General features: G+C 42.7%; 2 protein-coding genes and 1 pseudogene across 2 annotated transcripts in view; 1 reads left to right on the forward strand and 2 right to left on the reverse strand.

Moving 5' to 3' along the window:
• Nucleotides 1-4,411: 4,411 nt before the first annotated feature.
• LOC128481129 (uncharacterized) lies at nt 4,412-4,579 on the reverse strand (annotated as a pseudogene).
• Nucleotides 4,580-7,941: 3,362 nt separating this feature from the next.
• Nucleotides 7,942-13,448, forward strand: VPS26C (VPS26 endosomal protein sorting factor C). Its single transcript, XM_053456224.1, has 8 exons — nt 7,942-8,087; nt 8,948-9,091; nt 9,687-9,836; nt 10,109-10,189; nt 10,822-10,896; nt 11,624-11,774; nt 12,142-12,294; nt 12,981-13,448. The coding sequence occupies exons 1-8, from the start codon at nt 8,031-8,033 to the stop codon at nt 13,061-13,063; spliced, it is 894 nt and encodes a 297-aa protein (XP_053312199.1). The 5' UTR covers nt 7,942-8,030; the 3' UTR covers nt 13,064-13,448.
• A 1,139-nt stretch (nt 13,449-14,587) lies between these two features.
• The window catches only part of TTC3 (tetratricopeptide repeat domain 3), a 45,582-nt gene continuing 36,066 nt past the window's right edge, over nt 14,588-24,103 (reverse strand). Inside the window, exons 33-46 of the mRNA XM_053456213.1 lie at nt 23,241-23,910; nt 22,350-22,415; nt 22,033-22,182; nt 21,447-21,586; nt 21,124-21,192; nt 20,552-20,651; nt 19,765-19,868; nt 19,364-19,451; nt 18,898-18,996; nt 18,468-18,781; nt 17,885-18,020; nt 16,955-17,092; nt 16,575-16,667; nt 14,588-14,978 (exon numbers count right to left, since the gene is read on the reverse strand). Coding sequence (XP_053312188.1) covers nt 14,871-14,978; nt 16,575-16,667; nt 16,955-17,092; nt 17,885-18,020; nt 18,468-18,781; nt 18,898-18,996; nt 19,364-19,451; nt 19,765-19,868; nt 20,552-20,651; nt 21,124-21,192; nt 21,447-21,586; nt 22,033-22,182; nt 22,350-22,415; nt 23,241-23,910 — 2,275 coding nt within the window. The 3' untranslated portion in view covers nt 14,588-14,870. The remainder of the gene's footprint in view (nt 14,979-16,574; nt 16,668-16,954; nt 17,093-17,884; nt 18,021-18,467; nt 18,782-18,897; nt 18,997-19,363; nt 19,452-19,764; nt 19,869-20,551; nt 20,652-21,123; nt 21,193-21,446; nt 21,587-22,032; nt 22,183-22,349; nt 22,416-23,240; nt 23,911-24,103) is intronic.

Genomic DNA, 24,103 nt, shown 5'->3' on the forward strand with positions numbered 1-24,103 from the left:
GCTAAGTAACCATGGAGTCAGATCGGTGGGAACAGTAATGAGGCTGTCACCCACCTGCTCGGTATCAGGGTACAGGAAGTCAGCCGTTAAACTTCAACATTCCAAAATGATGATTATTTCATTTCGTTTTGAATAAACAATTTTGCATCAATGGAAAAGTTGGGAAGCTTTACGCAGGTTCATCGGGGGAGCAGGTATAACCAAATCCCTCGCTCGGGGAGCGAAGATACTGGCTTGGGTTCCTCCACCATGACGCCGAAGGTCAAGGCCGGCAATTTCACAGGTATGACATATCACAATAATCACGTGACGGAGCAAGTAATCCCAGGAGCCAATCTATCTATATATTGGATACAAACCCAACCTTTTGTGAAGCCGCCCGGACACCAAGGCGTGAAGATCCAACCATCACCTGTGAGGACCGGGGCGGCTGTTACATCCTTTGCGGTTATGGCGAGTTGGTTACACTGTTGATGGGTGAAACTTCACAAAACATTGGGTTAGATACATTTGCATCGAATATATAGATAGATTGGCTCCTGGGATTACTCACTTAGACAAGTGATTATTGTTATATGTTGTATCAGTTGCTCAAACCTGAGTAAAGTCTCCGGGTCTGCAGATAAAAGGAGTTTATTGGAACAAAATGAAATAAAATCAGATTTCTGCCAATCATGACCAACATTACTGTACACAGCACTGGGTGTTATTACTGTATACAGCACTGGGGGGGATTATTACTGTATACAGTGCTGGGGGGGTTATTACTGTATACAGCACTGGTGGTAATTACTGTATACAGCACTGGGGAGTTATATTACTGTATACAGCACCGGGGGTTCTTACTGTATACAGCGCCAGGGGTTTATTGCTGTATACAGCGCTGGGGGGTTATTACTGTATACAGCGCCAGGGATCTATTGCTGTATACAGCGCTGGGGGGTTATTACTGTATACAGCGCCGGGGGTTATTACTGTATACAGCGCCGGGGGTTATTACTGTATACAGCACCAGGGGGTAATTACTAGACTTGTGCATTCGTCTTCCACTTCCGGGAACTGCCGCGATGCCGCGAAGCCGCGAAGACAAGGTAAGTTAGAAGAGGGGGGGAAGAATGGTAGACGAAGACGAAGACAATCACGAAGATCTTCGTGGTGTGTGTCTTCGTCTTCGCCTACGTTTTACCGCCGCCGTCTTCTCTTCGGCATGTCTTCGGAAACAACACGAAAACGCACTCTTCGTGTTCGTTTCCATCTTCGTCCGAAGACGAATGCACAAGTCTAGTTATTACTGCATACAGCACTGGGGGGTTATTACTGTATACAGCATTGGGGGTTATTACTGTATACAGCATTGGGGGTTATTACTGTATACAGCTCTAGGGTTATACTGAAGGAGAAAACAAGCCTTTTAATACTATTTCCTCTTAAAGTGTAGCAGAAATAAAGTGACTATCGTAACAAAGTATCCCGGGATAGAGGTTTCAATCACACTGACCTCTCAAAATGGGGATATCTGCCCCCAGTCACAGGCAGCCCTCCTCAGCCAACGCTTACACAGAACACACATGGAAGGAATTTCAAGTAGGACTGTAACCGCGACAGCTTTTAGCATAACTACATTTATTTACTAAACCACCTTTAGCTTACGTTTTGGAGATATTTGGATATGGGACTATTTTACCTCTTAAAAGTGGAGATATGTGGCAAAAGGTGGCAAAACTCACCTAACACTTAGCTTCCTATCCTAAAGCGTTCTCGGTTCCCTCAGTCACACTCGTGCAAAGGCAATAATTTACCAAAGTAGCGGGGTAAAAAAGTGAAGCAATAATCACGCAAATTCTGAAAATGGGAACTTATAGCTGATCTGTCATTATTTTCACTCAAATTCCTGCATTTTACAGTTACTTATCTAAAAAAAAATTTAAATTGCACTATATATATATATGTAAATAGATATATCTATATATCTATATATACATATACACACCACCTTATGTGTACACAACGGACATTTTAATTAGCTAACTAATATAACTACACAGATTTATTTAAATGTAGGAAATGTAGAAAAATGTTGCATTTGGAAAAGTTCTTTAAATCCCTGGCTGTCCGGCATCTGTAGCGCCACGATGAGTCCCACTGAATCTGACTTTTGAGAGGCAGGGTAGGCAGCAGCGCCTGACTTTTTGTGAGTCTATGTGAACGCACACAGGAGATGGCGTTTATTTTTAATTATTTCTAATAATGTAGTTATCTATATACGGTATATATTATTAGTATTTTATTGGACATTTATAAATGATCATAGGTATCATTCTGATTAGAGAGTCGTTTAGGAGCAGTGAGGTGTTCTTTCACAATTCTAAACAAATGGTTATCCATTGCCATGGCAATAGAGAAAATGTGATTACCAGAATGCCAGGTAATCAGCCCTCTCTAACACACTGTCCGCACTGCAGTTGTTTTGTCTTACAATTTAACCCACCTTACTGCATTACTCCCCCCTCCAGCATAGACAGGGTTAACAGAATTACTACACATCTGCTGTATTTTATAAATAGTGATTATATATATGATATATACCGGTATATATATATATATATATATATATATATATAGATATAGATATATAGATATATATAGATAGATATAGATATAGATACATACATACAGTTTAGAATGTTACTTCATCCCCAAATAAAGGCGCTTGCACTTTAAGACCAGCGGCCACCGATAACATAAGTGTGACTGATGGCTGGATATGAGAGTCCGCATACTAGGTTATCATCACACCTAGGAACATTCAGGCTCCAGCTACCTGGAGCCATCCCTTTTCAGCGCTGAATTCGGTGGGCGGTCCTGTGGCGTCGATGGGCGGTCCCGCTGACATCAGTGTTTGTCACCGCTGATGGCAGTGGGGGGTCCTGTGACAGGTACTTAGCGACCAAAGATGGTCAATGCATGGGAGATCAGGATGAGGACAGCCTGGTCTCCCCTCTGTCAGCAGAAGCCAGTATCACAACATGAAGGTTCTTAAACACAACGATGCTGAGCAAGTTCAACAAATCACCAATCCCTAGGCACACGGTTACTTTTGTTTGGTAGTCCTTTTGGCGCTAGATGGTAGTTGGCCCTTAATTCTCAAGCAGGCTTCACTCTGTGTTTCTTTCTTCCCCAATGCCCTTTTTGTAGGTTTTCAGAATGTTTGCTGGGTATGAGTGTATCACAGTGTTCTACGGTCCTAAAAGTCCCAATAATGTGTATAAAAAGAAATCAGCTATAAATTATAAATCAACTTGTGTAAGTAAAATACATTCTTTTTTCTTAGAAATGCCTTATAAACAGTCACGTAAATGTCTTGACAAAGCCCTGCCACCTGACCCTGGCTCCAACTACATCTCATAAAACAATAGTGTTGGGAGGTATGCAGCATCCAAATAGAAAATCATTCTTCTAAAACCATATTAAATTGTTCCTTAATGATAACAAAATAAATCATTATTATATAAATCCCTGGAACCAAAAAGTATTAAAAGGCCCAAATAAGTACCTGGCAAATGACCGCCTGACTTCACAAGCAACTTGTATCACAGTGCCACCTTTGCCTCAAACAACCTGTCTGTGAAACCTTTGCCCCCCAAACAGTATGTCTAAACTATCTGTGCCCCCAAACCGCCTGCCTGTGCCATTTTGCCCCAATTAATCTGCCTGTGCCATTTATATTCTCCACAAATCCTGCCTGTGCCATTTCTGCCCCAACCAACCTGCTTGTGTCAATCCTGCCCCCAAAGAGCCTGTCTGTATTATTTCTGCCCCTCAAACAGTCCGTCTGTGTAATTTTTGCCCCCTTCAACACGTATTCAGCCATGCTAACACACAAACATTTACTAAGGGTGCATGTAGTTTACATTAAATGTATTGTCTTTCCTTGCCCTTTTTAAGATGCCCCTATCATTATTTTTCTTTCATTTAAGGGACAATAGCATCTCCCTCTTTACTAATAGACTAATGACTGAAGCAAGTCAGTCCAAATCAGGACACTTCTTCAATACTTTCATGAATGAAGGAAGGAGAGTTGGGTCAGTAACATGCATGGGCACTGATACTCGCACACAAGCACTATTTAAGCAACTTCCAATCTTGCCTCAAAAAGGAGAAAAATCCCTTCCAGCTTTATCGCTGAAGCGATAACAAATTTTGTCTTTTCCACCAGTTGAAGACTGAATGGATGACGGCGTGTTCTTTGTACAGTCCTACTAACGGGCAGGTGATCAGAGTATGGCTGGTATTGTCCCCAAATGTATTTGTATAGGAGCATATAAAAATATAAAGACACTTTGTAAACAAATCATCTAGCCTTCCTTTATAACTAAGTTGTTCCATTCCTTTGTATTCAAGGTGGGGTCTTTTTTTTTGCAACGGTCCTAGAGATACTGCAATACCAGAATAATGCGTGAAGCGGATAGAGCAAGCTCTTCCTCCATCTCCATGTTCTAACAATCCATTTAATAAGTAGTCCCCAGATAGGATATTAAACTGATAACACTTGATATTAGCAAAAATGTTGAGAAACTATTCAATACTTCTTTTTATATTTGCCAATATCTTACCGGCCCTTGCCAGCAGCTGCCTGACATTGAACACTGTAGCCAATTGTATTGTCTACAATTATACCCAAGTCCTCCTCGTTTACCGATTAAAACCCCCGTTTAAGGTATAATTTCCACATTTATTTTTTTTCCTAAAATGCATAACTTTTCATTCGTCAACATTAAATCTCATTTGCCACTTGCCTGCCCGGGCTCCAATTTGACCCAATCTCATCGCAGGGAAGTAACATCTAGTTCTGACTTACTGTTTTACAGGTATTTTATCTCATTTTGTGTCTGACACGTGGCACAGTATTAGACAAAATGTTTCTCCAGAATGTTATCCCTTAACAAGCTTTCAAATGGTTTCTCCAAGAAAGATGTTAGGCTCACAGGTCTGTAATTACCCGGCCGAGTTTTAAATATTAGTACCAGCTCTGCTTTACACCTGTCTTTTGGCACTCGACCGTGTACCATCTGGCCCTGGAGCTTTATCCATATTAACACTTCAAATTATCAATTGTAATTGGAGCGGTAGATCGGGTAAGTAAGGGGCCACTGTCAGACAGCGTCCTAGTGCGCCAATCCGGGGCATGTCTGCAGTTCCAAGCCCTCTCCTCATTTTCACTCCTTTATAAAACCATAGCGTCAGAGGTTAAGCTGTGATGTCAATTTAAATTTACTGAGAGGGTGGTAAATAAGTGGAATAGCCTCCCAAGCAGAGGGGGTAACTGTTAATAGAGTGAGGGCATGTAAACACGCCTGTGATATATGTATGCCTATTCTGAACATAAGACCAGATCAAGGACCAAATATAGTTTAAGGACTTGAGAGCAAGGGCGACCTCTGCAAGGTGGGGTGAATGTTATCTACTGTCAAATGCTAGGTTCACCTTTAGAAAAGGGTGAACAAGGACACAGAGGTGGTCACTCACCACGGATTCCAAACCTTTGTCTCTCTGTCTTCTCCTGAATTCTCTATGACAAAGGGGTCTCCTGCAGAATCTTGGCCGGAAACCTCTAAACATATTTTGTCGCACTTGTAATTCTACAAACAACCCACAGTTCTTGGTGTCACTCTTGCTAACATGGCCATTTCTCACATTAACTTTTCGAGGGTTCGGATGTATTTTCCCCCTTGAGAGTGTGAAAGCCTTCTCCGTCTTTTGGCCAAGATCAAGTGAGTATCCGTGAGAGAGGGAGAACTTGGTCCTCTCTGAATATTGAGCCTCCTGGTATGGGGGCACTAGGGTCGCTTGGTGGGTTTTTGTGGTGTGCAGGGGCACATTCACTTACATGGGAGTCTAAGAGCACTTGAATTGTTTTTAGTTATTTTTTTCAGTATACGAACATTACAAAATTCAGTTACAAACACGTCAAGGGGGACAGACAAAAACGTAAAGGGTCTCAGCTGTCATATGCATTACGTACAGTGTTTATGCAAGTGTATATGATGGCTATGGAGCCCTGCTTGCTGATCACAGTGTAATCAGCAGACAGATCAGGAGGAGGAGAGAAATTTCTCTCGCTTCCCAAAAATGTATGAGATCCCCCAAAAGGGAAAACCCCAAAAAATAATAAAATAAATGAAAAAATATTTTTAAAGTTACCCTTAGCCCTACCACTTAAAATAATCAAAAAATCACTACCCCCAATCCCCTTAAGCCAATAGTATTAAAAAAATATGTGGTACAGGGTAATATGTAAAGCATGGATGTGGTCCTCTTGAACACAAACAAATATGTATGTGGGTTATCATACAATGGGTGATTAAGCAAAATTGCAAAAAATTATCGCTAATAATAATTTTTATGTTTTATGTATTTCTACAGTTTTAAAAGAAGATCCTACTTCTCCTGAACAAAATGATGTACAATTTTTGTAGGTTCATCAAATAAAGATTAACAGAGTTATGGGCACGTAGGCTGATAAGCATATAGGTTCCTTTAGTATTATTAAATGTTACTGTATACGGCGCCCGGCGTTACCCCCGCAGCCCTGCGAAGCTGCGTATAGCTATGAGGGTCTCCCAGTGCAGGGGGGGGCGGAACCATCATCTGTTCCATCTTTGATCTGATTATTACGTGTGTTTTGATTCGGTTTATAAACTATATGCATCGTTTCATCGAGCGAGAGCGTAAGCTCTGTATCCTCAAACCTGTTAACCCCTGCTGGTCTATATGCAGGCGTGTGCGGTCGTGCTTTACCAAAAATATGGTAAAAATTACAAAAATGAAAATCTGGTCCTTCGGTTATGAAAACTACCAGGGCTGGAGGGGTTAATTTGTAAACCAACTTCTTGCTTTTTTACACATTATTGGGGCTTTTAGGGCAGCGGAACCCTGCGATACCCTCACACCCAGCAAACACTCCGACTCGGAGCTCCTAGAAGAGGGAACATGTAATTTTAGTCAGAGGGACTGCCCCTCGTGAATTGGGACAGTGGTGAAACACGCTGGCACAGAATGTCAACAGGCAGGAGAGCTGCAGCAGTCTAGAAAACTGACGTGAGCAACGACATAAAGCTTACATTACCGGAAATAACGGAATGAGTTCTATAATACACTGCTGTGCGGTTTAGTCACAGGCTTAGTCACTTGGATGACTAACGCTTTGTGTATTTGTATGACGTGGTAATCTATAGTGCTCTGTGTGTATGAATATATATATATATACATTTTATTAAATAAATATATATATATATATTCCTCACAGCCTCCGCCACACGCGATGAGCCCACACACAGCATGTAGTGAGAGCCCGCCGACACTTCGCGCTCTGAATCACGCGACACAAACCGCCCGCGCACCTGCTGCAAACCACACCCACTATCCTGGCTGAGGAGCAAGCGCGGGAATCGTGTACACAAGAAGCCCCGCCTCTTTTGAGGTGGAGAATCGCGTCACCCGCCGCCATGTTGTAGAAAGATCAAAACACACTCAGGGAAGCGGGAAATAATTATCACGAACGCAAGCAACTAGATCACGAAATATACAGCTTCTTTCATGTTTACAGGGGAGCAACACCATGCGTCGGGCCTTCAGATAGTGACTAATAACCATTACTGCTACCAGGGAGCGCACGTATGAGTCAGGGGCGGTTATAATGTGAGGGGTCATGTATCGGTCCTTCATCATCACACAGGGCCCACGCATGACTCTTAACAAGAACAAAACTTCCATCCGGTGACACTGACGGATAAGCGGAGTGAAGGAACATTTTATCCCGCCTATTTCTTTCAGGGGTGCGTCATCGCAATGAGCGCACCGGTTGCTGTGGTGACAGCAGAGTACGTTGCAATGCGCTGGTCGATGTTCAGGGACTCAATAAAGTTGGTTCAATATCCTTCCGTTTCATCTGCTGTGTTGTAATCACGTGGTGTTCCCGGTCACGTGACTCTTCTTTCCTGTATGGGAATAAGGAGTGTAGAGATGTCAGTATGGGGACTGTTCTGGACATCAAAGTTAAGAGAGCCAATAAAGTCTACCGTGAGGGGGTAAGAGCGGAACCGGTCCTGCTGCGTAAAAGTGGTTTGTGCGGACGGGAGCGATGATGCTTATTGTTAAGACTCAATGTGATGCTGTGACATAGAACTCCCATGGTGCTCAGCCAGCCCCACCGGCAACAGCTGAAGTCATTATAAAAATCCACTTAACGTTTATTTAAATACATTGCGCTGGGCAGCTCTGAAGCATAGCAAAAAGGAGCTGCCGCTTTAATAACTTTTTTGTTTGCATTATTATATACATTTGTAATCCCAGATGCATAAACCCACCCTTAAACCCCTTCAAAACTACTACCCTATAAGGTACTATTTAAGAGATGGCTGTTGCCCCCGATATAAGCATGTATGTGGGCTATGTCTGTAATCAGGGGGCGTTGGGTTGTTGTCAATCAGTGGAAATTCTAATCAAAGGATTGGTTGCAAATAGAATTTTTTTTTTTTTTTTACATAATAGCACTAACAATTATTTCTTGCTTATTTCTATGGGTTTTAAACAAAAGCCCTTGTTTTATGAAAAAATGATGTGTAATTTTCCTCAAACACGGAAAAGGGGACATTTAATAAAACCCACAAATGGTAAAAATGGCAAAAAATGTATGCTACGCGGGTTGCTAAGAAGCGAAGGCGAGAGATACTTTGCTTACGGCTTTGCGGTTCTGTGGCATTCGCTAAATGTAGTTGCCACCTGCTGGCCGGAGAGTCGCCCATTTTTTTTTTTTAATAATTTTTTTTAAAGAAAATTTGTGTGAAATTCTTCGAACCGGTTGCCCTTTGACCCGGTGGACGTGTTAATAGACGGTAACGTGCGGTTTTGTTGATCTGTAACGCTTCTCGCTCTCGCCGCCCCCCAGGAGCTGTTGTCGGGACTGGTGGTGGTGATGAGTAAGGACTCGGTGCAGCACCAGGGGATCTCGCTGACCATGGAGGGATCGGTTAACTTGCAGCTCAGCGCTAAAAGCATTGGCGTGTTCGAAGCGTTTTATAACTCGGTAAAGGTGAGTGTTATTGCTTCTCCCGCGCTCCCGTACTGTGCTGCGGATGAAGGATAGCGATTCAATCCTAGTCGCTGCTCGGGGTACAGAGGTACCGGGTGATCTCCTCTCCTGCTTTCACACTCGTGCCGTGGCATTGTCTGGTTAGAAGTATATCTTATAGAAATAAGGTACCCGTCTACTATACGGAATGCAACTGGACCCGATGCCAAATATCACCTATAATTCCCGAAGGATGATAAATACTAAGAGGAGGCAGTAATGCCCGGGATGGAATTACATCTGTCCTGAGTAGTGTCTAAAATAAAGGCTCGGTGCAGAAACCGCTTACCTTGAACATCCAGGATCCAGCTCCTCGGAGGCCTTCCATCTTTGGGATGTGGGTAGGCGGACCTGCTGAGGTTGGGTAAGGGGCTAGCCCCATACACGGTACAATAGTACGTGGTGGGATGGAAGTGGGCGGGGAGTGGGTGTACCTCAGTCCCACCCCCGAGTTTCTCAGGCTGCGTTCCATAAAGGGACGGGTTACAGGAGGTCGGTTGCACCGATGAAGCCGAAGCGTCTGATTTCTTAGCGTCCGTTTGTTTTTATTATGCAGCCGATTCAGATTCTCGGCAGCACCGTAGAAATGGTGAAACCCGGAAAACTTCCAAGTGGCAAAACAGAAATCCCCTTTGAGTTCCCGCTGGTCATGAAAGGAAACAAACCCCTTTACGAGACGTACCACGGCGTGTTTGTGAACATTCAGGTAAGATCGCAAATATCGGGATGAGGCCGGCCTTGTGACCGGCGACCCGTTTAGATAACATTTCCAAACCCAGGGGCTGCCAAAAGGCTCTGTGCTTAGTGAAAGTTACTTGCTCCGCGTGTTATTTTGTGCTTTACACAATGCTTCGGCTACTTTTGAAATAAAAATTAGTTTTCCAAGTGCTATTTATTTATTTTTTCTTTTCTATTTCTCATGCATTTTTCTCTTTATGTTCAGACGGGTTTGATTAATTTTGTGCATCTCCCCCGCAGTATATGCTCCGCTGCGATATGAAGCGCTCCCTGCTAGCAAAAGACTTGACCAAGACGTGCGAGTTCATCATCCACTCGTTGGTAAGAATCATCTGTGTGTTTTCAAAGTGTTTTCACCGGTGATGTCTTTCGCTGTCTGTAAATATCTTCTATAAAATAATGTATATAATCACCGGCTAACCCGTGAAATGTTGTGTTCCGCCCGGTCCATCATCCGAGGAATCCATATTTAAGGAGATGATTTGCGCCTCTGTAGGTTCCCCCAAGATTCTTTTCCCGCTGGAAGCTTTTTACGTCTTTTGTTTTAAACATTTAAGGACGTAATGAAGCCTGTGACGATGTTATAGAAGAAATCGAATGTTGTAGTTACTGTTTATTCCTGCGGGCCGATGACTATGCAGTAGAAATGTATGTAAAATTAGTTGATTTGCCAGTCATTAATGACGTTAGGCGTCCCACCCAAAGTATGTGGGCCTGGGTGGTACGGAGTGTGAGGGGGTCCCGGGGAAAGGGCACAGAAATAGACAGATCTGCAATTCATCCGATCCCTGCTGTGACATCGGTCCATTCTGTGGTGGGATATGTGAGACGCCGGCGTCTACGCGATATATAGCATAACATACATGTTACTTTGTGAATTTGCTCGTTTGTTCTTTGGTCTGGTCTTCCGGATCGCGGGTTTTACATCCCTGACGACTTTTATTCTATTTTAGCCTCAGAAAGCCAAGCAGACCCCGAGCCCCGTGGACTTCACCATTACCCCCGAGACATTACAGAATGTTAAAGAAGTAAGTATTACGCACCCTGTGATAACAAACATTAACAATAATCCCACAAAACAAACGTTTGGGGCTATAAATACAGGACGGGAACGTGTGTTCCTTCTTCTTCTGGTAACTCTTAGGTGCTAGAGGGGCTGGCGTCATATTTCTTTATAGTTTATTGGCGCACAATGCAGTCATTTGTACGCACTAGGAGGGGGCAAATGTGACAATGCTGTTATCTGTGTTTGGGGTATCTACATACAGAACCATTCAAACAAACCTTGATTGCGATGAAGACTCTTCATGATAAATGCGTCACTACAGAGTATAAAAAACCCTTTAGAGCACCGTTGCTCTTTTTGTTTCTTACCTGGAAACAGAATCTGCCGGCAGATCAGACACATTCGGCTGTCTAGTCTGCCGATTATTCCTGCTGTAAAGACTCCGACCTCAATCGGTCTTCTGTCTCGTCTTAGATTCAGGAGCCATATGTCTATCCCGCGCATGTTTAAATTCCCTTATATTACTCTCAGTAAAGTAATTTGTAAAAGTAGTATTATTAGAATGCGACATCGGTGGCCTGCCAGATCCAGTGCCTCGCGGCAAACGTTACTGTGTTTGTAACGTGTGTCCACCTAAATCCTGTGTAACTTGTACATTCACCCATTGAAGCACTGGAAGGACTGGTGTTGGCTTTTGTATATTATTGCTACTAATTATCCGTTACCGGGGATTTGGAATTGTCTTACAGAGAGCTTCGCTGCCCAGGTTTGTGATCAGAGGTCACCTGGACTCCACTAACTGCGTAATCACTCAACCTCTGACCGGAGAACTCCTCGTGGAAACATCGGAAGTGCCCATCAAAAGCATCGAGCTGCAGTTAGTAAGAGTGGAAACGTGTGGTAGGTTTCCTTACACGTGAGTGAGTGTGAGGTGGATAGTGTAGGTAGTCTCAGACTCCGCTTTGAGTGAGATAATTCATGAAGGGGTTTTTAAATGCGGGGACAGGAGGGAAGGAAAGTTACGAAAATCTATCTTTTTGGGTGCTTCCCAATCACAGGGGCTCGATTTGTAAAGACCTCCTTTCGCCGTCATATCCACTGCAAGGAAATGCGAGACCTCCACGTGAACGAGAGACGTCTGTCTCTCAGATTAGACATGTTATAATTGTGGGAGGCTGTTTATGGTGGAGGGAAGACACTGATACATGTGCCGGTGCCGTTTGCATGGACCGGAAGCTTCTGACGCGCATTCTCTTTGCATGTAAAGGCTGCGCAGAAGGTTATGCCCGAGACGCCACTGAAATTCAGAATATACAGATTGCCGAGGGAGACGTGTGCCGCGGACTGTCTATCCCCCTCTACATGGTGTTCCCCAGGTTATTCACCTGCCCAACCCTGGAAACGACCAACTTCAAAATTGGTAATTTTAATACTTTATCGTTGCTTAATAGTTGTTCTTCCCGACACCAGCTGCTGTTCTTCTCTGCGTTCTCGGTTACTTTGTCTCATTCTTCTGTTTATATTCCGATACGGGAATCCCTGCCAGATCCTTGAAGCGGCCAAACGTGTTTTCCCCACGTAGGGTTATGTATGGAAGACATGGATTTAGCGCCATATATATATTATAAGAGCGCTTCTCCTTGCGTAAATTTCGTCTGGTTCAGCAGTGAATAAAATAAGTGCCAGAATCAACCACGGATTGCGATGAATATGCTGTACGATTTTATTTGCTTCCCTAATAACGGATGGTAAGCCGGCTCTTTCAGTATAGTTGAGTGCAGTAAGCCGGACGGTGCAGTTGGTACAGGTTTTGTAATCATTGGATATTTTGTTTTATTATATTGAAGAGACCCTACTCTGGTTGAACTGATTTTTAACGTTATTTTAGCCACTCGTGTAGTTAACTTCTAATCGTCTTGTGTTCTCTTCCGTCGGTATCGTGTTAGGTGTATAAATCAATCTTTTCTAGTTCCTATCGACTGCCGTCACAGCCCACGTGCTGATTCCGGGTGAAGCTCCTTGCTGCAATGTTCTGCGCAGGGCTAAGAAAAGCTGGATGTTTTAGTGTTATTCATCGGTCCTGAAACCGTTGCTCGTGTTTTCCAGAGTTCGAAGTAAACGTGGTGGTGGTCCTGCACGATGACCACCTCATCACAGAGAACTTCCCGCTGAAGCTGTGCCGGATGTGAGACGGAGGAACGGAGCGCCTACTGAAGGCATCTGTATTGTTATCGCAGCATTTTAACCGCCAGCACTTATGAGGACGGGCTCCCCGAGCTCCGTATCAAACCCCGGGTCCAAGGAACAAGTAAATCATCATGAAAAATGCTTTAACGTTTCTCATGAAACCAGTATTACCATTTAACTGCCGGAGCAGGGGGGCTCCCCGGGGCTCTTCATGACTAAAGTCTAAGGGGGAAAAGACTTCCATCAGAATAAAGAATCGGTGTGAGACTCTGTGAGACGATAGAGAAGACTCCCTTCTGGTAAAATAGACTTTGCTGCCCCAGTCACGTGGAAGTGCTTGTGAAACGTGTAAGTAGCAGGTATACAATTAAATGCTTTAAAACACGACCGTTTAAGCTCATATTAATTCTCTCCATAACATGTGGTAGGTGGCTCTGAGATCAGACTCCACCACCCTACGGAGATCTTTAATTCACATACGTTCCTCGATGCTGTTAGTAGAAGCCCCGATGCATACGCTGTGAAACGCGCTGGAGTCCGGGTAAGATCGTCCGATAAGCAATTTTACCATAGTCAAGGGGATGGGAAGCAGCTCTTCTACAGCCCCTGCCGGCGGGGATAAGCCGAGCTTTGAGGCGTATCCCTCCTCGTTAGGAGAAACATTTAGACGAGGCTGGGCGACTTCTCTGCTCTCAGCACTCTGTAGACGACTTCATATCAACTCCTCCGTCGATTTCAAGATGAACTGAATGAATTTCTACGACACTCCCCCGTGAATATACCCGAGCAAATTCTGCTGCTATTGCCAGACCCATTTTTCTTAATGCTTAAATATTTATTTCACCCCAGTAACCATCAGTCCTGTCTACACAGGGTGCTTATATATAAACACCGTACATGCACAAAATTACAAGCTGCAGTTATACGCCAGATGCAAAAACAAATAATGCCTCAGAATTCTTATTTTTAGGTTTAAGTTGAAGTGTGTGCGGAGAAAAAAATGAAATTAACGCTAATTTTTAAAGTCTGATAGCCCAATAAAGGAAGAACATGCAGACAGATAAAAGGGAGTTTATTGTACGTGTCGCAGTACACAGAAAATCCATTTTTCTTAATCAGGTGACGTAACATGAGAATTTACCCCAGGATTGGTTAAAAAAATGAAAAATTTTAAAAAGTGTTAAATTTGGAAAATACGCTGCGTGTCCGGAAAATACCGGAAAAAAAAGTGATACTTAATTTGCCCCCAAAACACGGGTTAGGAATATATTCCCCGATCTTTACAATTCACTAAAACACCAAGAAACGTTTTTTACGGGTTTTTAAAATGTACGCAGCGCTACATAAAGAGAAAATAGGGGTGAAAATAATGGGGGGGGCTGCGGGAAATGAGCCACTAAAACACCCCACTTCTGTTTGATATTCAGCAAAAGGTGAAACGTGGATTAAAAAGATTCCCGAGACGGCAGCGAATGGGGAAGAAAACGCTCTAAAGAACACAATTTAGAAGATGGACCTAATTTCTGCTAACTCAGAATAACAGGTCTGAGGCTACCTGTGGGAAAGTTAATTGCCCCAATAGGATGATATTAATTTATTAATTAGCCAAGTGATATTTGTCTTATAGTATGACAGAAACGGACAATATTTATGCTGCGGATTGGAGCCTTTCTATAGTATTTTCCGGGAGCCTGTCGAGTTCTTGCTTTATACGTAATTAATAAAAACCCGTGCATGAAACGGTAGGACAGGCTGTTGCTGTTGGTTACCCATTCAGAATATCAGATACTTCTGGGTAAAAAAGCTGCACTAAGCGGTTCTCATTCTCCCAGACAGAGCCGGGAAGTCTTCCGGCAGGAGAGCATGGTCTCGGCACGTCGGGCACGTGCTCTGCGTGTTCAGCCATTTCTTTATACACTGGAAAAGAAGATGAAGAGGACATGCGGGAGGTGAAATAATCCAGCGGTTTCCACAAACATGCAGTACTTCTAATAACTGTAATCACCATTTTTAGAAAAACAATTACTAACAAGCAGTCCGTCGTCTTTAATACTCGAGCGAGTGAAAGAAATACTTTGTAACAAGGTCAGTGACGTTGGGCATAATAGTGCGCTGCTGCCGCTCTGCTGATCCTCCGAGGAAACACGTTAGGCGTATTCTGCTACTTGCAGGTTACACAGAACCTTCATTTGGAGAAAAGCCCTCTTTATACGAAAAGTTAATGTAACGGCCGCATCCATCAGCCCTCGGCCCCAATCAGTGCAGGCGAGTTAAATCCTGCCATCTCTGGATGATTTGTTTGCAGATCATTGCTATGGCTGCTGTCTCCCTTTTCTTTCCTTCCTTTTGCAGCTAGTGAGAGGTTTTATAATAGAAGACATTTCATGAAGCTGAAGTTGTTCGCGGCCCTCACTTGGTCTATCGGTCTCATCTTCTAACCCGGCCTGGACACGCAGGTCGCCCCCCCCCACACACATTTCAGCCGCTGATATGCGTTTCTTACGCTGCTTCCTACACGGTTCGCTTTGTGCATTCTCACCGCTACAAACCGGCGGTTCCCTCGCTCTGGGAAATTCAGCTTTTACAGATTATTCATTGTTACTTTTCTGGCCCATTTAATAAAAAAAAAGTGAGCTTTGCCTCCTTATCTCTTACTAAGACCAGAAGAACCATCACTCGCTGGCTGACATCTACTATGAAAGATGTATTCTCATTTAAGGGGCGCACACTCTCTTTCCCCCAGTGCCCACCCCACCTAGACGCTCGTGGCGTCCTGATAATCTCTAGATGCCGCCTGAATGGCTGCTATCTGGGGGTCTCTGCAAACCTTTATCAGGCTTTACAGGTGTAAGTGTGCCTCGGTGGATACTCATTTTGGCTAGTAAGTGTCACTTGCCCTGTACTTGAGGCCCACTCCGAATGGAATTTATTTTTTTTTTATCTCTATTTTAATTTCTCTTTTTGCTGTGAATTTCTGGGCTTCCCTGAGCAGACAAGATTTATATCCACAGGGAGATGACGGAGGATTTAACCCATTCATTCTGTACAGACTACACAGCTGCAAAAAACTGATTTAAGAATATTAAAAAAAATCTGTTTTTAAATGCCTGATCCTTTAACCCTTTAGACCCTGCATCACTTCCAGTAATTATTTCATGCTAACCTAGAGGCCCAGCAGTGTAGGATCCAATCCTAAACACAACCAGAAATAATCCCCGAGCTTGGAAATCTGTTTAATAATATTAATTATAACGGGTAACATTTAAATGTGCTTGCGCGCTCCCTGCACTTCATGGTTTAGATGTCTAGAAGTAACTACTTTAGAAATAAACCCGAAAGCTTCACTCAGGTCCTTTGAAACGGGAGTGCTTGATGCCATCACACAAGATGTAATATGGAACATTGGGACCCCCGCCGCAGGTTGGGCACAAGGAAATGGCCCCCCGTTTAAGAAAAGATCCTCGGCCCGTGAGCCGCAGCGATGTTAGAATACAACGTGCCGGTAACTCTTACGTGTTTGTGAAAGTAGTGTCCGCAGTCCAGCATGTGCACCGGGTACTGCGTGAGATCATCGTGACATATAATGCAGGGCTCGTCACTGGGGGGCTGCACAGAAGACAAAACGGACAGAAAGTTAACGTTTCGCACTAACACGGATATTACATCGCAGAGCAACTTGGCCTAACAGTCCATTCTCTTCACTCTACGTAGAAATTCTGTCTGGGTTTCAATGTAACAAATGTATTGTTGAATGTACAATCCAGATGTTCCTAGGAAGACTGTTCAAATTTAAAAGTTTCTGCCAAATCAATATACATATAGATTGTTTATACAATAATCCAGTAAATATCTAACATGAGATCATCATTAACGATACAGGAGCTGCACAGTACCTCAAAGTCATTCGATTTCTGCCACTTGTTTTTGGACGATCCTGAAACCAGCCTCCATGGTTGTTGCTTAGTTTGGGCAGCCGGGGTTTGCTGAGAACTGGCCTGTCCTGGGTTAGCCTTAATTCCCCCTGTCGGATTCTGTAGCAGAGAAAAATGGGGTGATTTAAGTTAAGTCGAGACGAAGGGTAGGTGTCTCAAACAGCTGCAAGAAGACGCAAGAAAAAAACATGATTGTCCAAAAAACAAGCATTTACTCCAAAATAGCGCAAATCTTTATAAATAAATAAATATATATATACATACACATACACACATATACACACACACACATTTCTATAATACCTACATGTGTAACGATAACATAGTACAGCACCACCTTGTGGTCAAAAGCAGTCCTTGCAGCACTGCAGGTTCAGTTATTTACGCAGTAACAGACTTCAGAGGGCATTATATTTGACTATTATTATTATTATTATTATTTTTTATTTATATAGCGCCAACAATTTATGCAGTGCTTAACACAATACATATATTCAAGACGAGAATCGACAAACCGGAACATTAGGTGGAGAGAGCTCTACTCGCAAGCTTACAAATCACCAGATAAAGCATTTTGTATTGAAGAAATGTGCCTAAAAACTAGCTTTGTTACAGAAATATTTGTTAAAATGGTTCAGCAGTACATCTTTCATAACACATTTGGAATTACTTTGCAGGCCACCCTTAATAAGAGGGGGGATACTTGGGCTCACAGTGGGGTAGTAAGTTGGTGAGGTTGGTGAATGCAGCCATAATAACCCCCGACACACCCGGAGATGCTCATAGAATTGTATATTATAAACGAATGGTTCACTATCTATGTTGGTGCTTAATCAGCCGCAATGATTCCTGCGTAAAGATGTAAAGCAGAAAACCTCCCTATCTACTTACCTGCTTTACTTGTTGCTTCGTCTGATAGTCCAGTATGTATTCAGTGACTCTTGCAATGACCTCCTCCTGTTTCATGCCCCCGAGAGACCCTCCGACCTTACTACGCACCTCCTTTATGAAGAACGCGAGCTCCCCGCTGCCACAAAAGATGCACAAGAGGGGAATTGAACAATTATTTAACCATGTGACATTAACCATTTCAAAGCCAAAGGAATCATTGGCACATTGCTTAAACCTCTGGCACGGAAAACGGACAAAGTGCGGGATTCAGGGAACGTTTGGCGACGTACCTATACTTATCACTCGTTTAAGATAAACGTGTTAACTGGAAAATGCTTAGGTTATGAAGTCAGGCTGGGATGTCTCATATAAAAAGGGTCCAGCCATGTCCAAATGCATCCAATTATTACCCATCTGTACGTTATACTAAAACACACACTTTGCTCCATTTTTCACTAGTTAGACTTTCTCTCCAGAGACAGGAACGGCAGAATGTTGTTATTCTTAACGGATACAAACAGCTTATTATAACGGCAGTGATGCTACACCTCTCTGCGCTGGATGCGGGTTTGCAGGCGCGTACCTTTTATAATAAGGAAAGATTTCCTGCAGCTCTTCAATGATCTTATCAAACGGCGTCTGTTTCGCCGGGGAGGGAAGTCTCGCTTCTTCTCTTGCGTTTTCTCTCCTCTGCTGAGCGGCCGTCCCCTTAGCTTTAGAGAAATGGTGCACTTGCATCTTTGGTTTGACAGCTGCATGGGGTACGCGGGTCCTATCAGTCGGCCCGGCTGCTTTGACTACGGCATGGCTCTTTAAAGGGGACGAGAGGGGTATCTGGGACACAGCAGAGATGGGACTGGATGCAGAGCTACCGGCCGGCGACTTAATTTCACATCCCTAGAGTGAGGAAACCAGCAATATGAGCGAATCATTACCGTTAGTCATATGTTAAAACCGCTTGATTCAGATGTTAAACGGTTTTTAATGGTTAATGATATTTAAAAGATACTCACAGTAGTAAGAGTGGTCTGGAAACTGGATGCAGGACGGTCCGAGAGGGAACTGAGCTTCGTACCATCTTTCGCTAGTTTGATTTTCTCATCAAAATGGCACTACAATGAAGAGGATGTTTTTTCTAATTAAGACTCTCTTAACAACAACCAAGGTTTTTTTTTTTATCTCACAAAATCCTTGAAAAATAAATCTTTAATTTAGTGCGTACCATGTACAAAAACCATCAGTGATATCTGGGGCAAGTAACTAATAACCCCCCAAAAAACAAACATTGTTCGACAAAACCCCAAAAAGACTCACGGGCTCGATGGCTGGGGTATCACTTGCCCGTAATGTGAAACAATGCAAGCAAAAGACCCTTCTGACACAACCTGCTATTGATAATTCATGCCGTGTACAGGTAATTATAACACTAAAGCTAGAGAAGGAACATATGAAACATTGAAATCTGCAGTCTGGTTTCACCTTTAAACGTTCTGCCTCCAGTTTGAGGGCCGACAGCAGAGACTCCAGGCCGCCAATCTGTTTCAAAGACTCTGCGGAAGTCGGGTGACTGCGAATCAGAGAGCAACGTTTTTATGTAAAATACAGCGTAACAAACATCGTACCAACAAAAGCTAAAAAAAGTAATCCTGACGGTGCCCGTTAAGGAAAATCCCAGCTGGCTGCTGAATGCTGAAGCCCTTCCTAGGAACAAATCTTTAAACAAGTGAAATGTTGCCAGGATCACTTTACTGTCACGTGGCACAAACCGATGTCCCGACTCCATCCTTATCCTCGATGTCTGCGCTGCAGCCTCACAATCCCCCAGGGATATCAGGGCTAATTTGTGACCGGCGGCGGCTGGTAGAAGGGATGCGACGTACCTGCTGGCCATTGCCTTTAATAGACCGAGGCTGTTTTCTGCCTTCGATGCTTTGGTCCTTAGCCGTAATAATTCAGACTGTTTTATATTCTCCAGCACATTCACCTACAAGAGAAAAAACGAAAGCGTCAACAGAAAGAAAAGAAGAAACTCTCAGCACTCGCAGCACTGGAGCTGTCATTATACCCAATACCACCCCGATTCTTTACATAACTAGAACCGGCATAGACACTATGAGTTTGCAGAGAATGTAGATCTTAAAAAAGTAACATTCAGGAAGCTTTCAGCAGAATCAAATTAAATATGTGATTTGTGCTTTTGGGTTTTTAATCAGAATTTCTGTTTTTGGAGATATTTGGTTTAAAAATGTACTTTTGGGAAATTGAGATTGTCACCAAACCCAGCCTCCTGTTCTTACGAAGGGAGGTGACTAATAACGCTACTCCTTTATAGATACACGGATTACTTTAACATTTAATTTGGCAGCCATAAAAGGCCGACTTCCATACGATAATTGGACCAGGAATTCTAACCATTATGTTTAGTTAACAGCGCTAAACTTTAAAAAGTAAAGTTTGGTAGAAGAAAGATCCATGTTGGCAACCAAAAAAAACAAAAAAAAAAAACGACATATATAAAGTTATAAAAAATAACACAAAGAACTAGTGGATTTGTGGATATCATATCTTAAATATGGAGAAGCAGACTCGGGTCTGAAATGCCACGACTCTGCTAGCTGGAGGGCCACTTGCCCAAAAACTCCCAATTTAGCAAGAAAATACCCTGACCTCGGCAGCGAGCGCTCTCTGCCGGATTTCCGCCAGCTCCTCTTGTCGTTCCTTCGTACGTCTCTCCACCTGGGTTCTCTCCTCTTCAAAATTACTCAAACTGTAAAAGATTCTGCGTTAGATCACTGGGTCACAGAAACACAACGAACGCAGGGACCCTGCTCGTTTTCTCTCTCAAAGCTCAAGAGGACAGAACGGGGATGCCGTAGTCACGTTTCTCCAGCATTCCGTCACACAGAAACCCCATTCTACAACTTTATATGCCTTTAAACATGGCCTTTATGTATTTAGTATGCACTGCATTGCACAATATCATTTAACACTGTAATTGCCGTAATTAAATACAAACAAGAAACAGATTCCCCCGATTACTGTCTGCCTAATGTGCTTGGGCAAAAGCTCCTCACACCGTTCCCCTATAAGCGCTCGAATGGGGCCTTTAGTCTATGAATTATTAGGGCGCTGGGGCACGGCGATAAAAGTGTGAAGAACACCGTGCCAGATCACTGAGCGTAACAAACAGATCCACGTAGAAAGCATGTAATAAATAGAAAACAAAATGCAGTAAGTACCATGTGTGAAAAAATTTCTCCAGATGCGTTTCATACTGTTTTTTCTTCTCTTCAATTTCTTTATAACACCTATAAAACCCAACGAAAAGATCAAACATTGGGATAGAACAACATTTTATTTGCCTGACCACAGTTGTATTTATCACCAATATAGCAGTCGCTCGCAGCACAAAATCACTTGACCGCAGCTTTTCCATCAGACTCTGGACAGCCTGAGGATTATGGGAGTTGCAGCGGAAGACTAGTTGTGGTTCTACTATTCGGCAAGCCGTGATAAGGCGTAACCATCCAGTTGCTAATAAAAAGTCTTCTCTGGTACTTACCGCTCATTGGCTTCAGACACCACCTTAATATTATTCTTTAGAGCTTTGATCTTTTCCTGATTTTCTTTCTTCTCTAGCTGATATTTTTTGACTTCATTCTCCAAATCTTGACTAAGCCAAGTGAGTTCTTTCTTTGTAATCTAAAAGAAACGCATATAAACACACATATGAAAGAACAGCAACATTTAAATTAATTCACCCATCGCTCAGTTAAATGTATTAGATTTTCGGACTTCATCTCTATCTTACAGATCAGATACGTTAATGAATGATGCCATAAGGCACCGGTCCTCCGACTACCACATCTACAGTACAAAAAGCTATGAAAGTTTACATTTCAAGGTTAAAAACAGATTCACAAACTGTAACCGGCAGAAACAAAGACAAGGGAACAAAAATAAAAATGTAAAAGATTTAGAAAAGACGTATAAATGCTGGAGATGGAACTGGTGGGTGAAGCGAAGACTTAAGTCTCCTTATAGAGTTCTACAATATACTTTTATGCAATATTTACAGGTCATAGCTGTCTTTGTATACAAAAACAAGCCTATACTAATTATATAGAGGATAGACCTTTAACATTTACCTTATTCTTTTCTATAGTGTCATTGATCTGCTCGGTCAGACTGACTATTTCCTCCTGACAGCGGCTCTGCAGATGCTCGTATTTCTCGGTGGCTTCTGCCAGATGCTCTTGAAGAACTAGATGCTCCTTTTCCATACGCAATATATCACCCTGGGGTACAGACCGGAACGCAAACACAGCACTGTTTTATTATGGAATTATGTATTAATTACATTAAGAAAAAATGGAAAGCCAAGAAACACCTTTTGCTTGTGTGTGTGTGTGTGTGTGTGTGTGTATATATATATATAATGAAAATCTGACAAGCCTGTACTCACCTGTTGAGTTTCAAAGGGCTGAAACGGATCAGTATTCATATCGTGTTCTGACACCTCTATATCTACCTATTAAAAGACAGGAACAGACTGTTAAAGCACGACTTTGCTTCAGGTGAAACGGGAACTCCAGCTTTACAGCTTGCCTTAATTTCGCTGGCACAAACATAATGTCATTTAATACACAATACAGGAAAAAACTAATTTAGAGAGCAAGCCTCGTCAGGCTTCCCGCCTTCACAATGGCTGCCATGATTATACCCTCTTTCACTCTAAACACATCTAAACATGACCGAGGGCAGGACTAGCGGCACTAAGCGTGTAACGGAAGGACGCGGGTGGATGCTCTACCTTTCCTCCCCGTTTATTAGGCATTTGTGTGATTGGAGTTATACAAAAAGGATGCCCAAGATCCTCAATACTAGCCATCAAAAATTATTAAATCAAAACGTCATTAATATACCCCAAGGGTGTTCTATTATTAAAAGAACTAAACAGCAGTGAATAGATTATAAATCCAGATCTCCGCTAACATTAGGTATTAAGATTATAAACGTTCTCACGTTCTAGAAACAATAAGTTACATTGCATCGACCCAAAATATTCTTGGTGAGATCTGAATTAAAAAAAAAAAGAAAAAAAAAAAAAAAAAAAAAAAGAGACCAAATTAGAAAGGTCATTGTATTTAGAAGAGGGGAGACAAAAAATTAATTAAAATAGTATTATTACAATAATAATAAAAAAAGTAAAATTTGCTCCCATTTAGATCCACTAAAAACTATTACATTAATAAATAAAAAAAAATCATCCGAACAGGATTGAAACCCAAAAAAAAAAAACATTGGAGACTATAATCGCGCAGATCCAACATTTTGCTATCCTCCAGCGACTTACCTGCACCGCTACTATTGCTGTACGTTTATGTTTCAGTGGAAGGGACCTCTGTTTATCCTTTCTCGGGGAGGAATCGCCGTCGCTGCCGCCACAAGGTTTCTCGCTAGCCCGTTGCGGATTTACGTTATCACACCGAAGTGTATTCACACTATCTACCGTAAAGGGGTCCACATCTATACCTGTATTATAAACCCTATGAATATCTCCAGTTATAGAAGGTATCGGCTCGGTGTTGGGACTAACGGAAGTTCCTATAGTCATCGGCGGCAAAGTCCCATGACCTAGCGGTAATATAGGATATAGCGGCATATAATTAAAAGCAAGGTCAGTATAAAGGACTGGAGATGGATTAAGATACGTTATATTTGCAGTGCAGTCTGAATTATTACGTATCACTTCATTAACGGCTTTATAAGATACGGGATTAAATTCCTTGGCGGTTGGGTTGAGTTGGGTTCTGTCCGTGATATTTTGGAGCAGAGCGGCTTGACTCTGGAGGCCAAGCAAATTGCCAACCGCTGCAAAGCGCCTCGATTCCAGGAGGAAATCCTTCAGCCCTCCAGATTCATCTACCAACTGGTGTGTTTCTGCGGGGAACTCTCTATATTCCCCAGCCAGGATCTCATCGATCTCCAGAGGGCCGTGCTCCTCCAAAATCAGAGAGAAATACCTGGGAAGTGGAATAAAATATTATCAAAATCACACAAAAAAAAAGGACCGGGTCTCAAACAACAATACTCAGCATTTTGACTTTTATGACCAAGGGAGAGTGTGCAGCTGCAGCGGAACTAAGAACCATCACAAAACAAACATATCCCGGGAACAGACGGTCACTTTGGGCAATCGCTGCCGTATGATGGTCC

Source organism: Spea bombifrons, chromosome 2 (assembly GCF_027358695.1).
Source record: "Spea bombifrons isolate aSpeBom1 chromosome 2, aSpeBom1.2.pri, whole genome shotgun sequence".
Taxonomy (NCBI): domain Eukaryota; kingdom Metazoa; phylum Chordata; class Amphibia; order Anura; family Pelobatidae; genus Spea; species Spea bombifrons.